Below are 13,969 nucleotides of genomic sequence, written 5' to 3'. Positions count from 1 at the left end.
GGTCTGTGGGAGCCCACCTCCCCCGCTTTGGGCGGACTGAGGAGCCAGAGGGCCAGTCAGGTTGGGCCTCCAGCTCCCTCAGCGATGACGGCTGGATGGGGTCTGGGGACCTGGCCCTGAAGGAACTGTCAGCTGAGATCTGCCTCCTCTTCACCAGGCCCAGGATATTGGAGGGTAAAAGCTGGGACCTTTCTTGTCAGAAGAGAGAATAGCCTTCATGTCGTAGAGATTTACACTGACATCCTTGCCTGGCAGTAACCTGACTTCAGGAACAAGGATTTGACACCAAGAAGTTTGCAACAACTAGCCACGCCCCTCCCTCACGTTTCCTATCAAAGGGCTATGCTGAAAGCTTTCAGTGACTATGGGGTTCTTGGGCATAAACCACTCACCTCCTTACATGAACCTGTAATCAGTCTTGCTCTCTTCCAAACTCCAACGTTTTAGTATTGTTTGACCTCATGTGCGTCCGGCACACGGACTTGCAACTTGGTAACAGGAGGTGGTCCTGCTGAAGGACCCAGCACCAACCTCGGCTGGACAGGTTTCCGAGGGCTGAAGAAGGTGATGGAGGAGCAGCGGGGACGCCCTGGAAGAGACTCCTTCCCTTCCAGCTGGGCCACGGGCAACGGCACGTTCTCAGCCAGGTGGCTGGGGCCTGGGGGAGGCCATTCTCCAGCAGGAACCCTTCCGGGGCCACATACTGCAGGTAGAGTATCTCACAGTCACCTGGCAAGGTCTGGTCACAGACACACCACATGAGGGAGGCTGAGATGGCCGTGGTGCTGGCTGTCTCAGCCCATTCTTCCTCCAGTTTTTCCTTCCACTTGTCTTTATTGGGGCATGCCTCACGGCAGTGGTAGTGAAGGGGAGACGGGTACTGGTTCTCCAGTAGCTTCTCCTGGACTAGTGAGAAGGAGCCAAGCAGGCCTCTTAGCCTGGCTTCATATCCTGGCCTCAGGCCTGGCCGGGCCTGTGGCTCCTCAAGGTAGCTTCTTGTTGCCCCACATATCCTGCCATTGGAGCACTGGACCTGCAGCTGTGGATGCTGGCAGCTGGCGCAGGCGCCTAGCAGCCCCTTCCCTCCCTCCCACAATCCCTCCTCTCTCCCGCTCACGCCTCCTGCTGCCCTTTCTGTGTTGGACATGGCCCTGGCCATCTTAATTTCTTCTTTTCTTTTTCTTTTTCGTTTTTTAAAATTTATTTGAATTGGAGGCTAATTACAATTTCTATTTTCCTCCTAAATATATTATTCTTGCCTTCTTAATAAAATTGTCAGCTCTTTGAGAGTGAAACACTGCTGCTGCTGCTGCTGCTAAGGCGCTTCAGTCGTGTCCGACTCTGTGCAACCCCATAGACGGCAGCCCACCAGGCTCCCCTGTCCCCCGTCCCTGGGATTCTCCAGGCAAGAACACTGGAATGGGTTGCCATTTTCTTCTCCAATGCATGAAAGTGAAAAGTGAAAGTGAAGTCGCTCAGTCGTGTCCAACTCTTAGAGACCCCATGGACTGCAGCCTACCAGGCTCCTCCGTCCATGGGATTTTCCAGGCAAGAGTACTGGAGTGGGGTGCCATTGCCTTCCCTGAGTGAAACACTAGCGGGTCTATATTCCATGTGCCTGCAGTGCACCTTAGCCACAATACAAGGTTTTCCATTGTTGCATGTTGGATTGTCTGAAGTCCTCCAAATCCTACTCCATTGGATAGTGCTGGTAGCTTTTTACCACAGAAATTCCAGCAGGTCTGGACCTTGTATCCTCTGCAGGACTACTCTGAGATGTGTTCAGTGCTTGACTAGAAAAACAGCAGTCCTTGAAAAACAGGTATTTATTGAACAGGCACTCAGGGCAGGTTTAGTGCTGGAGGTATAACAAATCAGTCCAAAACCACTGCTCTCAAGGACCTGATGATATTTTCCCACTCTCTTTACACTTTATAAATGACAAGGATATACTTACATTTATTCACTTACCCGATTTCTATGTTAAAGCTTATATTCCAATGAAATATGATAACATAAATAATTTTGGATGGTGTTGAAAACTATGAAGGAACCAAAAATGGATTAGTGCTTAGGGAATGATAGGTACTCCTGGTGAGGGAGGAACAGGGATTCTGTGCATAAATTGGGTTGGATGGACGGTGACCATGATAATAAGTAGATACCCCTCATGCAGATATCTGGGAGATCCCAGGTTGCTAGGACATTGAGTTCAAATGTGCTGATGATGGCAGAAGAAGGTAAATAATGAGAACAGTTAGGAAGCTGATGCAGTAGCCCATGAAAGCTGATCAGGGGTAGGCAAGGTACTGACATTCTAACATATTGACTCTTTATAACCCCAAATAATTCCTTGTATTTCATTAGCTTACCTATGAATAAAGGAGGTACTCTCTAGAAAGGAAGGAGCAAGCTCATGATCAGAGAGTAAGTGAGAAATAGATGTGTAACTATTAAGAAAGCCCAAGTCTAGGGCTGGAAACTTCACATTGTGGTTTAGGGCAGCCTTACTCTCTCATCTCTTCATCAGCTCTGCCTAGTCCTTCTCCAACAAATCATCTGGAAGAATGCAAATTCTTTTAGTGTAAGCCAATATTTGTACCAGTGAGAAGTAGACTCAAGTCACTCTGTGTAGCCTTTTTCATTTGACTGAGCAGAGGGTTCCTAATTACAGGCTTAAAACTCAACATTCTAAAATCTAAGATCATGGCATCCAGTACCATCACTTCATGTCAAATAGATGGGGAAAAAGTGGAAACAGTGACAGACTGTTTTCTTGGGCTCCAAAATCACTGAGGGTGGTGACTGCAACCATGAAATGAAGAGACACTTGCTCCTTGGACAAAAAGCTATGACAAACCTAGACAGCCTATTAAAAAGCAGAGACATCACTTTGCCAACAAAGGTGCAAAGAGTCAAAGCTATAGTTTTTTGAGTAGTCATGTATGGATGTAAGAGTTGGACCATAAAGAAAACTGAGTGCCAAAGAATTGATGCTTTTGAACTGTGGTGTTGGAGAAGACTCTTGAAGAGTCCCTTGGGCAGCAAGGAGATCCAACCAGTCTATCCTAAAGGAAATCAGTCCTGAATATTCATTGGAAGGACTGATGCTGAAGCTGAAGCTCCAACACTTTGGCCACCTGATGCAAAGAACTGACTCATTGGTAAAGATGCTGATGCTGGGAAATATTGAGGGCGGGAGGAGAAGGGGGTAACAGAGGATCGCCAACTCAGTGGACATAAGTTTGAGTAAACTTTGGGAGATGGTTGAGGACCAGGCAGTCTGGCACGCTGCAGTCCATAGGGTCGCAAAGAGTTGTACACTACTGAGCGACCAACAAAAACAAGGCATGTTTTTAATTTTTTTTGTTAGGGGTACACACCGTATGGAACAGAGAGCATCAGAATGACAGCTGGAGTCTAGGCATCAATTACAAGCAATTTTTTGAATGCTTGTCACAAGAAGATAGATTAACTAATTATCATTAAAACATTTATTGAATACTTGGTCAACAGTAAACATTGGACAGGGGCTGATGACAAAATGTGAGGAGGAGCATACAGGGTGGTCACTACCCTCATGGAGTTTTCAGTGTTCAGTGGGCACACAGGCAGAAAACAAGTTGTGTTAGTGATGTGCACAGGACACAAGGGCTTGTAAAAGGAAATTTAACCTGGTCAGTTAAGGGGAGGATTTCCAAAGAGGAATCTATGCTTATATTAATAAAGTAATAGAAATGTACTTTTATTATTTTTTATTGAGATATAGTTTATTCATAATATTCTGTTGGTTTCAGGTGAACATCACAGTGCTTAAGCATTTTTATAGTTTTTTTGCTGCTGTTGTTTAGTTGCTAAGTTGTATCTGGCTCTTTGTGACCCCATGGACCTTAGCTTGCCAGGCTCCTTTGTCCATGGTATTTCTCAGGCAAGAATGCTTGAGTGGGCTGCATTTCCTTCTCCAGGGGATCTTCCCAACCCAGGATCAAATCTGCAACTCCTTCACTGGCAGGCAGATTCTTTACTGCTGAATCACCAGGGAAGCCCTTTTACAGTTTATAGTCCATTAAAAGTTATTACAAGGTAATGGCTATGATTTCATGTGCTATGCGGTTTCCTTGTTCCTTATCTGGAAAATTGTTTCTGAATGCCTCTGAAAAGTCAAGGCAAAATACGCTGAAGAAATGAAGTTGAAGTGACAGTGAGGGAAAAACCTGGGACACTATTCCATAGTCATACAGGCGGCTGTGTTCTTTGAACAGAAGTTTGTTACCATCTCAGGGCCTTTGCACTTGCTTCTAATGATGCTTCTCATCAAGACCTCATGGCAGTCTTCTTCGCATTCTCATAGTCACTTTTTCATAACCCCCTATTTAAACTAGTCCCTGCTTATCACTCTGTCATGCAGCCTTTTGTTTTCTTCATTTGTGATGATCTTGGTTTTTCTTCCATTTACTTTTCTTAATGACTGTTCCCCCCCACCACCACTAGATTGTAAGCTCCAAGAGCCCAGGCCACTGCAACTCTTGTTCATATCACCTGGCCTAAATCTGACACATGGTAAGTGATCAATAAATACTGCCAAGTGAGAGAGAATGAAGGAGTTACATATATATCAATAATCAAAAATAGAGAAGGGTAAATGCATGCACAAGAAGGGTTATTCTGAGTTAATAATTTGTTTTGCACAATGTTAACCATGTTATATTCCCTTCACATGTCAAAATTCCCATAAAACTCCCTTAAAGATGAACCTGCTACACAATTCTTTATTGAAGATGAGAAATGAATTTTGCTGTTTGCATAATCTGAGGTTTAGTTTTAAAGATAAGCCTCTGGAAATATACTTTGAAGCACATAAAAAGGACAGAGTAATGGATAGAGAGGTAGATGGATAGACATAAAATAAAACAAGTTTACTAAAAATATAATTTCAAATTTTGATTATGGTTAGACAGATGTGCATTGTAAAATTCTTTCAACACTGCACATTTTCATGAATGAAGTTTAGAAAGAAAGGGTACCTGAGTGTTCCTCCTCTCAACAGAATTTATGTTCAATCTTTACTGACATTAATAAAGTACATTAAAAAATTTAGATTTAATTTAGTACTTTCTGTATCTTTAGGGTAGATGATTAGCAGGATAATAGTCAAGAAAATCCTTTACAATATACTGATTAAGCAACAAGTGATATACTTTTATTTGGTATGATTTCCAGTAGAGAATTGTGCACTTACATGGTTGACTGGAAGTTTGGAAAACTAGAGCCCATGGCTCTCTACTATTCTTCCAGCCTGAGATCTGGCTGCTGGTTCCAGGGGATTGAGTAAAGTCAGAAGTGGAAGGTGACTCCTGTTGTAACAGGAGAAATCACTTTCTCACTTGTTACTCACAATCCTCTCATCTAAGTAAATGTGCCCTTGTCATCATTAAAATGGTTCAGTGTCTTTCTGTCCTGTGAGTCTATTTGACTTTGTGGCCACTCTTGCTGTTGATGGGTCCAGGATGGAAGGAACCCTCGTTAAATTAATAACAACAATCATCATCTGAATGGGTGTTCCTGGCTTATGAAAGTATTTCTATTTGCCTTGCTTTATTTGGTTGTTCCAACAAAGCTATGATGGAAATAGGCCAGGTAATATTATGCACCCCACCTATTTTACAGATTGAGGCAATGTGTGAGAGACGGCCAATTTCACGGTAGGGTATTGAGGAGCTGAAATTAGGACCGAGGTTCCTGCCTTCTAATCCAGTCAGTCATCCTTACTTAAAGCCCAACTGAAAATACAATTTCTCACTGCCAGAATTTTTCACATTTGGAAAAGAGTAAAGCTTTTGGGGAAATAGGATATCAGGGAAAAGCCATGTGAAGGTAGCCACAGGTGAGGTGAACTTTTTCTGGGTTGAATTCATGCCATGTCACCACCAAAGCTCAGATACATTTCTCCATTCCATTCTTCCATGTTAAATGCAGTGTCTTTCCCTTGTAAAGTTAAATCTCTGCTTGATTCTCCCCTAGTGAACTTCTCTGAGCTGGATAATGGTCTTTGAGGATAGGGAGTAGTCAGTCAATGGGGACCCTTTCTATGCTTGTTGCATGTTCCTCCAGTCTTCCCCTCCCCACGTGCCTGTTCTTGCCGAGGTGGAAAGATAGCTACCTTTGTGCTTATTCCACCAGCTCCCAGGAAGCTGTTAGAGTCCAAATGTGTTCACTGCTCACGACTTGGTAATACCGCTTAATTCCCCTTTATTTTTGGTTTCTTGGCATGAATGTTAATGAGTGTAGACTATGGAATCAGACATCCCTGGGTCTGAAACTCTACTCACCCTTTCCTACCTGTGGCATCAGGCAAGCTGCTTGGCCTCCCAAAGTAACATGTTTTTATCTATAAAATGAGATTAATCATAGGACTTGCCCTGTGGAGCTGTTGTGAGGGCTAAATGGAATAATACCCATTCCACACATGAAGGGTGCAACTCAGTACTTACTGCTTGGTGGATGCTCATAAGTAATGGTAAGAATTTTAATAATTCAGTGTTAAAATATAGAAGCACTCTTCATATACTTGATAAAATTCATCTTACTATCTGGGCTTCCCCAGTGGCTCATTGGTAAAGAACCGGCCTGCTAATGCAGGAGACATCGGTTCAATCTCTAGTGGGGAAAATCCCCTGGAGAAAGAAATCTTACTGTCTAATTAGAAGGAATAACATTTACACACAGCTTTTTCTTCCTCCTTCCTTCCCTCCCTCTCTCCCTCCCTCCTTCTCCCCTCCTCCCAGCCTTCCCTCTTTCCTTCTGTTCTGTAGACTCAAAAAAGGGCACAACATGAGGGCTGTGAGTTAAGTTTTACTGGGGGCAAAATGAGGACCATTGCCCTGGAGAGAGGATCTCAGATAGTTCTGAGAAACTGCGCCAAAGAGGGAGCAGGGAAGTCAGTATATATGTGATTTGAGTGAAGAAGGGTACATACGGCCAAGCACACATTTTTGGCAGAAGCTTGCTGTTAGTCACAAGGAGCGGATGTCACCATTAATGATCTTAGCGTTTTTCTCAGATGTGAAGAGATATAAGATTTGGGCTCATAAAATCTTCTGGAAATATCTAGCTATCTGAATAACTCTTCTGCCAATTTTTCCCAGAACACAGAGTGCCTCATTCCTTATCTCCTCCCTGAACTCATTTCAGGGGATGTTGAAGGTCAGCAGCTGCAATGGCTCATGATTTGTTCCTTGTAGAGGTAGCAGGCAAGTGCCAGTTTGAAGCTAACACTTCATTTGTTCCATCCTTCCTTCTTCCTATCCTCACCCCACCCCCTTTCTTCCTTCCTTCCTTATTCACATCTTTACTGAGCATCTCTATCCTGTGACACAGTCCCTACTCTCATGGATGTTGCAGGCTACAGTGGAAGGCTAATTATTTAAGGAATTACACAAATGGATGTAAAATTATACCTCTAGTAATTACTACAGAGCTACAGAGTATATCACAGGAGGCCTTGGCTTAATAGGGAAGCTTCCCTGAAATTGTTACCAAGCAGAGGTCTCACTGCTTGATGTGCATAAAAGCCAATACTATATATACTCAGTCGCGCAGTCGTGTCCAACTCTTTGTGATCCCATGGACTGTAGCCCACCAGGCTTCTCTGTCTATGGGATTTTCCAAGCAAGAGTACTGGAGTGGGTTGCCATTTCGGTACTAGCTTTTGAGAAGTTTTATTTTGAGGCTCACTGGCAAGGAGATGGGGGGCAGGGCTCAAATCTGTGTCTTTGATCTGGGGTTTGGTCAAACTTTTATGAATTAGTGGTGGCTGGGTTGGTCTGCAGAAATGCTGGTGGGGCAGGTTGCCCTTACTGAGCTTTGGAACATGGTCATCTATGGTAAAATATGGTTCAGGCTTCAACATAGAATCCTCAAGGACCATGGGCCCTTCACTTCTAAAAGGATTCTGGCATTCAAGTTCCAGCCATGCCCTGATCCCTTGGTTTCCTGGGGGTTGTGGTGGCACCTTTGGTTCTGGGTGTTATTTGAGGTCAACAATTCTCTCCTCTGCACTCACCTTGGCTGCCTGGCTTGCATTTGGTTCTCTTGTCTTGGAAAAAGTCTCAGTGACTTGTTGGAAATAGAACCAGTTAGGGGTGGTTCTATGGTTCCAGGATTGCAGGTAAGTGACAACCAACCAGGTGAGCAGTGAGGGCAGGGATGGTGACAGAGCAGTTCAGACACTGGATTCAGAAGCCAAGACCCTTTAGCAGAAGAGTGTGTGAGCCTGGAAGGAAACCACCTGGGCTGAAGAAGAGGCCACAAGCAGTATAAGTGGGGCAGTGTCCCTGGGGGAGGGCCAGTATGTACAGTCTGTTGGCAGTCACTAGGTTTCATCTTCATCCCAAGAGCCATGGGAGTCCATGGAAGAATTGCAGGTAGGGCTGTAACATAACTTTCATGAACCATTTAGTGTACAGGGATGTCAACACAAGTTCCTGTACCTGATGCCTAGTGAGGCCAAAGAAACTCAAATGGAGTTTGGAGCAGAGAAACATTTATTGCAGGGCTGTGCAAGGAGAGGAGGTGGCTCATCCCCTGAAGAGTCTAGACTTCGCAGAAGGGTTTTGGCAAAACATTTTGTAAGGGCATGTGATGGGGAGGTCACGGGGCTTGTGATCAGCTTGTGTACAGTTCTCTGGCTGATGGTGAGGCGCAGGGGTTCCCATCTTCAGTCCTTAGGCTTTAGGTGGCCTTGGGCTATGGGTTCCTGGTCAAAAAGTAGTTCCTCCTTTTGGTGGTGGTGGAGGGGGTGGGTTCCGATATGCAAAACAATTCAGGAAATTTGCATCAAGTACTATTTTCTGGTCCCTCAGAGAGGAGCTAAGCAGAGGATGTGCCATGATCGCCTTTTGTGGGGAGCTGTTCCCAGGAAGCCCCATAGGGTCCTGCTTGGTTACAGAGACAGAGGTCTGGCCAATCAAGCCATCTTTATTCATGTGGCCAAAGAGTAGAGGGTGGTAATGATCTGCAGGATGGATCATCTGAATTCTAACCCAGTGCTCAGTGATCTGGGGAGTTGTGAAAGTAGCAGGCCTTGGGTCTCCTCCTCTGGGAAGATTATTGAACAAGCTGTTAGAAAACAAAAATTCAACTGAGTAAATTTGATGATTTAATTGGCTTTATTCAGTGACTTATGAATGAAGTTAATCAAATGGGGCTCTGAGGGGCTGGGCAAATAGAAGGCTTTTATAGGGAGAAGGGAGGGGCAAGGAAGCAAAGTATATTTAGGACAGACACCTCTTTTGGTGGCGGGGAGGGGATGACAAGGGTTTTATCCTCTTCTTCCTCTGGGCTGGGGGCAGGGATGGAGAACAACAGATTACCTCCTGGATAGCTGATCAAAAAAAATTACAGATAGTTGATCAGAAAATTACAGATAGTTGATTAAAATTACACTTTGGGGAAGGTTGAAACTGCAAGTAAGTCAGGCATTATAGAGGTTTGGTATCATGAGCTTCAGCACAAGTGACACTTTGGGGCCCGTGGCTTTCTCTCACAGATTCATGCACATCTGCATCATGTTTCTGGATGCCTATAGTAAGCATCCGTCCAGAGGGCTGCGGACTTCTTCAGGGCCCTGCAAGAGGACCAGACAAAATTGTGAGTAGGTGAGACTCAGGTCAAAGGAGCTACTTCATGGGACATTTGCTGTTTAACTTAATTCAGGGCAACATTATCATTTTCGGCTATATCTGAAAAATGTCTTTCTATCTTGCCAGTGGAGGGAATCAAATACACTGACTTATGTATTAGAAGGTGAGTCCATCTTTTCTGGCTTCCCAGGTGGCTCATTGGTAAGAATCTGCCTGCCAATTCAGGAGATGCAAGAGACACAGATTCTATCCCTGGGTTGGGAAGATCCCCTGGAGAAGGAAATGTCAACCCATTCCAATATCCTTGCCTAGGAAATCCCATGGACAGAGGAGCCTGGCAATCTACAGTCCATTACCATTTCTGTATGGAAGAGACTGAGTTTTTCTTTCAATTATTTTTCTTCTGTTCTCCAAAACACCACTTATTCTTTTCTCCATATTAAAAGAAAAGTCTCTACTGAATCTCTACAAGATAAACCATATACCTGTACCAACCTATCCTGTATCCACCTACCTCTCCCGCTTTATAAAGTTAAAGACTTTTCTAGGCTCTGGTGATACCGCTGTGAAGAGGAGTGGTGAGAGCCTTTCCACCTGGAGCTCTGGTCTACACTGGGAGACACATGTTACATAATTTATTACCCAATATGCTATTAAATCATGATCATAATAAAGATCAGAAATGAAGAGAAATGTGTTGTAAGAGCATGTGACAGGTTTAGTCTTGGGGGCAAGGGAGGACTGAGATGAAGAAAAGATCTTTCAGGTGAACTTTGGAGAGTGAATGGAACTTGAGAAGATGACAGGAGGTGGGTGGCAAGTTGGCAGATTATTCTAGGTAGGAGAAAAGTTGACCAAGGATGTGTCATGGCAAGGGATAGGGAGTTAGGTAGCAGCTGAAGGGAGGCCAGATATCTGGAGGGCAGGAAAGGAGGAGGGCAATGGTAGAAAGTGAAGATGGGTCAGTGCTCAGGGATCAGATCTGACCAGGTCTAGCCTTGCTGGTTTATTTGTTCATATTAAAAAGATACTCTTGCTTTTCTTTTTCCTAATTTTAAGATAGATTATACAATCAAGGTTTTGGCTATTAATTTGATGAGCAAGGGATCCTCTAGGGAACTGTGAATGCTTCAGGATGAGTATGGATTCTCAGTTCCTGTAGGAGTCACCCCTGCCTGTCCCACCAGACCCTGCAAGCATCTTATTTTGCAGCCCTAGACCAGATGATTTGAGAGTCCCTCCCACCAGTTAAGTTCTAAAGCATGTCAAGGCTCTGTGGGTGATACAAAGACAGATAATACAGAACCCTGGTTTATAAGAAGCTTAAAACTTAGTAGGGCATCAAGGAATTTTCACTAAGAAGTACCTAGAAGGCAGCAGGTAAATGGTAGGAATTACTGTTATCATTTCTGTGTAACTGTTGCTCTTTCTAGAGTCTCATGTCCTTCTAGAGCCTCATGTCCTTCTAGAGCCTCATGTCCATGCTGGGCACATGGATGCTCCTTAATAAATAGCTATTGGCTGAATGGTTCATAAAGCAGTGAAGAGTCTGGGGACCAGTAGTGAAGGGAAATGAGAGCTGTGGGTTGAGGGACTGTTATTACCTGACAATATCTCCAAATGCCTTCAACATGGGCTTATTCACATACTGCAGTCCATGCTTGGCACACAGTGACTTCACCAGAGGTGCCACCTTGTGATAATTATGGGGTGGCATTGTGGGAAACAGACTAGGGAAACAGAGAGAGGAGATATAAAACTTCTCAGACCTAAGGAGAAAACCAAAGTTCCCATTCCCCTTTTACAAAATAAAATGATATCAGCCATGCAGACCCAACCTTGGCCTTGCATAATACTTTTGTTCTGGGAAGTTAAAAAACTTGCTGGCAGACTCATCTTAACCCCTTAACCCACTACAAGCCTTGTGGGTAGCAGATGTTTAGGAAGAACTAAGGGAATACATTTTAGCTCCATCAACTGTTTATTTTTGGCTTGATCAAATGAAAGTATACCATTTAGAATTTTCTACCATTTAGAACTACCCAGAGAACTGGAGATACTGAACCGCCCACCCCGCCCCTGCTAATCTCTGTCTTAGTCTGTCTTTCTAACTTCCTTAGCAAGAATAGATAAATATATATTAAGTCATGGTAAATAGCTAAAAGTCCCAGGAAAGGAATAAGAAGTGAGGAGAGTTGGATTTTTAATCCCAAGTTTTCATTAGTCAGCTAGATGACCGTCTTCGATGTAAACCTCTCCTTTAATAAAACTATGAGTAATAATCCTTTTTTTGTTTTGCTGAAATTTTTAAGCCCTAATATGAGAAATAGAATGAAAAAAATTCCTTGAACAAATAAAGGTCTTGTTCCTTCTTTGACTATCATAGACTCACATGGCTTAGACAAAGAGAATGTGGAAAGCCTCTCTCCTGATACTCTGGAGAAATTGACTTTCAATAGTTTAACTTGCATCGTGGCATGAACTACTCGTTTTCTCTCTGTAACTGACCCATTGGTAAAGTATTTCCAGATACCATTTAGAAATTGTAGCAGGGACTCCACTTCATTAATTATTTTGTAAACTTGGCTCTAAAGACACAGATAAGTAAATATTTTAATTATAGCATAGTTAAGTTTGAACACAAGTTGGTTACCCAAGTGTCCTGATTTTTCTTAGGTTTTGCCAACAAAGCAGATGCAAATAAATCATCAGTTCCTAAGCCCATAGGAATCTGGAAACTGAGTCACTGATACTTTTCCAAGATTTCACTCCATTAACTCGCAATTGTGACACTTCCTTCATTTCTTTCTTCCCTTCTTTATCATTGTTGTTAATTGAAAAATAGCATACTTTAGATAATCCTGGTTCATTTTTTTCCTTTAAGATGGTGAGTCTCGTGCTCCACTCTGGACTATGTGGAGGGCAGTTATTAGTGACAGCCCTTGCCCTTTATCATGAACTATTTCTCTTACTTACTGGTGCTCAATTTGGAAGTTCAAGTGCCCAGTGAACCAGTCATTGAAAAAGGACTGTTCAACATTACAGGTGGCCAAGATCTGCAAAGAAAAACCTTACATTAGATGTAAATGAACCCATGTCAAACAAGATACTTAGTTACTCTTTTATTTATCCATCATTCAACAAGTGCTGATTGAGTACCTATTTTGTGTAACAAACCATGAGGGATAAAAATAAGTCCCAGGTCTCAGGGACCTTACAATAATAAAGGAAATAAGATATTTTGCTAAGAAGTATAGATAAGGCAATAGATATGAAGAAATGAATAGGATCTGAGAGTCCTATCAGCCCTCAAAAATCAGAAGACTAAGGTGTCATGAGTAAGGACTTTGGCAGATGGAAGTGGGATTGTAGGACTCTGGTAGAAATTATAGGAGTTTGAATATTATTACCACAGAATAGACTTAAAGGACATCTAAATGGGGAATAAAGCATGCAAGAGCTTTAATCAAGGGTTTTGTGCATAGAAATATGTTTATTAATATATACAAGTAGCTTCCTTTTTAATCTGAGGTATTTTATTTTATACAAAAACAGACTGAGAAGAAGTTCATAGGATTCTCCAGACTACTTAGAATGCTTATGAATGTGATTTTATTCAGTGCCTTTCTAAGATTTAATTCTTGTTAGGGTTGTTGCCATTTTGAACATTATTTTTGCAGTTGCTCTATGTCAGGGTTCCTTGAAGTGTACTTTAGAGCACTTTGGGGTTCCTAGGACACTTTCAGGGGATCTTCAAGGTCAAAATGATTCCCATAATACTTCTGAGACAGTATTTGCCTTTTTCATTCTCATTCATGCATGCTTATAGCATGGGTTTTTCCAGAGGCTATTAAACATGGGATGATGTCATCACTCTGATGTTAACCTTTATTGGCTTTATCTTGTTATTTTAAAATTAATTAATAGACATTTTAAAACTCTCAGATTCAATTTCAAATACAGTAAGTATCAGTGGATATAACCTCCACAAATGAAAGCTCTTTGATGTTTTCAATGAGTTTTAAGAGTGTTTTTTCGACCAAAAAGATTGAGAACCACTACCGTGTGGAATGTCCACTGAATTTGGAAATGAGCATGGAGAAGGAAGCAGTGTGATGACTGGATTCTCCAGTTAATCGTGGCATAGCCCATGTTAGGCTTAGGAAGCAGTGGTATTCTGCATGGGTCACAAATCTTTTAATCGTTAACAGCATTCTTGCCAAGAATGCCAAGAATGCTGTCTCCTCTCTGGGCCCCACTATCTATACAATGAAATGAGGGGGATTCCAGGGTTCTCCCTTCTGTTAATCTAAGAGTGTGAGATTCAT

The 13,969-nt window shown here is 42.8% G+C and overlaps 2 protein-coding genes across 19 annotated transcripts in view; one reads left to right on the top strand and one right to left on the bottom strand.

Moving 5' to 3' along the window:
- The first annotated feature begins 24 nt into the window (after positions 1–24).
- LOC145525547 (olfactory receptor 8I2) overlaps positions 25–13,969 on the top strand; it is a 120,071-nt gene continuing 106,126 nt past the window's right edge. For 7 of the 17 annotated variants that reach the window (XR_014068286.1, XR_014068280.1, XR_014068285.1 and 4 more), the window contains exons 1-2: positions 25–709; positions 9,548–9,648. The gene's annotated coding sequence lies outside the window, so the exon portion shown is untranslated. Of the gene's footprint in view, positions 710–9,547; positions 9,657–9,831; positions 10,335–13,969 lie in introns of those variants that run through there. The other 10 variants (XR_014068279.1, XM_081538909.1, XM_081538906.1 and 7 more) reach the window with 4 other exon arrangements.
- LOC145525546 (fatty acid desaturase 2-like protein FADS2B) overlaps positions 8,526–13,969 on the bottom strand; it is a 28,845-nt gene continuing 23,401 nt past the window's right edge. The window contains exons 10-13 of one of the 2 annotated variants that reach the window (XM_081538897.1): positions 12,618–12,697; positions 11,246–11,371; positions 9,286–9,382; positions 8,526–9,117 (exon numbers count right to left, since the gene is read on the bottom strand). In XM_081538897.1, the coding sequence (XP_081395023.1) occupies positions 9,106–9,117; positions 9,286–9,382; positions 11,246–11,371; positions 12,618–12,697 (315 nt within the window). In that variant the 3' untranslated portion in view covers positions 8,526–9,105. Of the gene's footprint in view, positions 9,118–9,148; positions 9,626–11,245; positions 11,372–12,617; positions 12,698–13,969 lie in introns of those variants that run through there. The other variant, XM_081538898.1, reaches the window with a different exon arrangement.

The sequence above is a fragment of the Giraffa tippelskirchi genome, chromosome 11 (assembly GCF_054371585.1).
Source record: "Giraffa tippelskirchi isolate mGirTip1 chromosome 11, T2T-mGirTip1v1.2.pri, whole genome shotgun sequence".
Lineage (NCBI taxonomy): Eukaryota > Metazoa > Chordata > Mammalia > Artiodactyla > Giraffidae > Giraffa > Giraffa tippelskirchi.
Note: the sequence above shows the minus strand (reverse complement) of the source record. Positions and strands in the feature narration are given on the sequence as shown.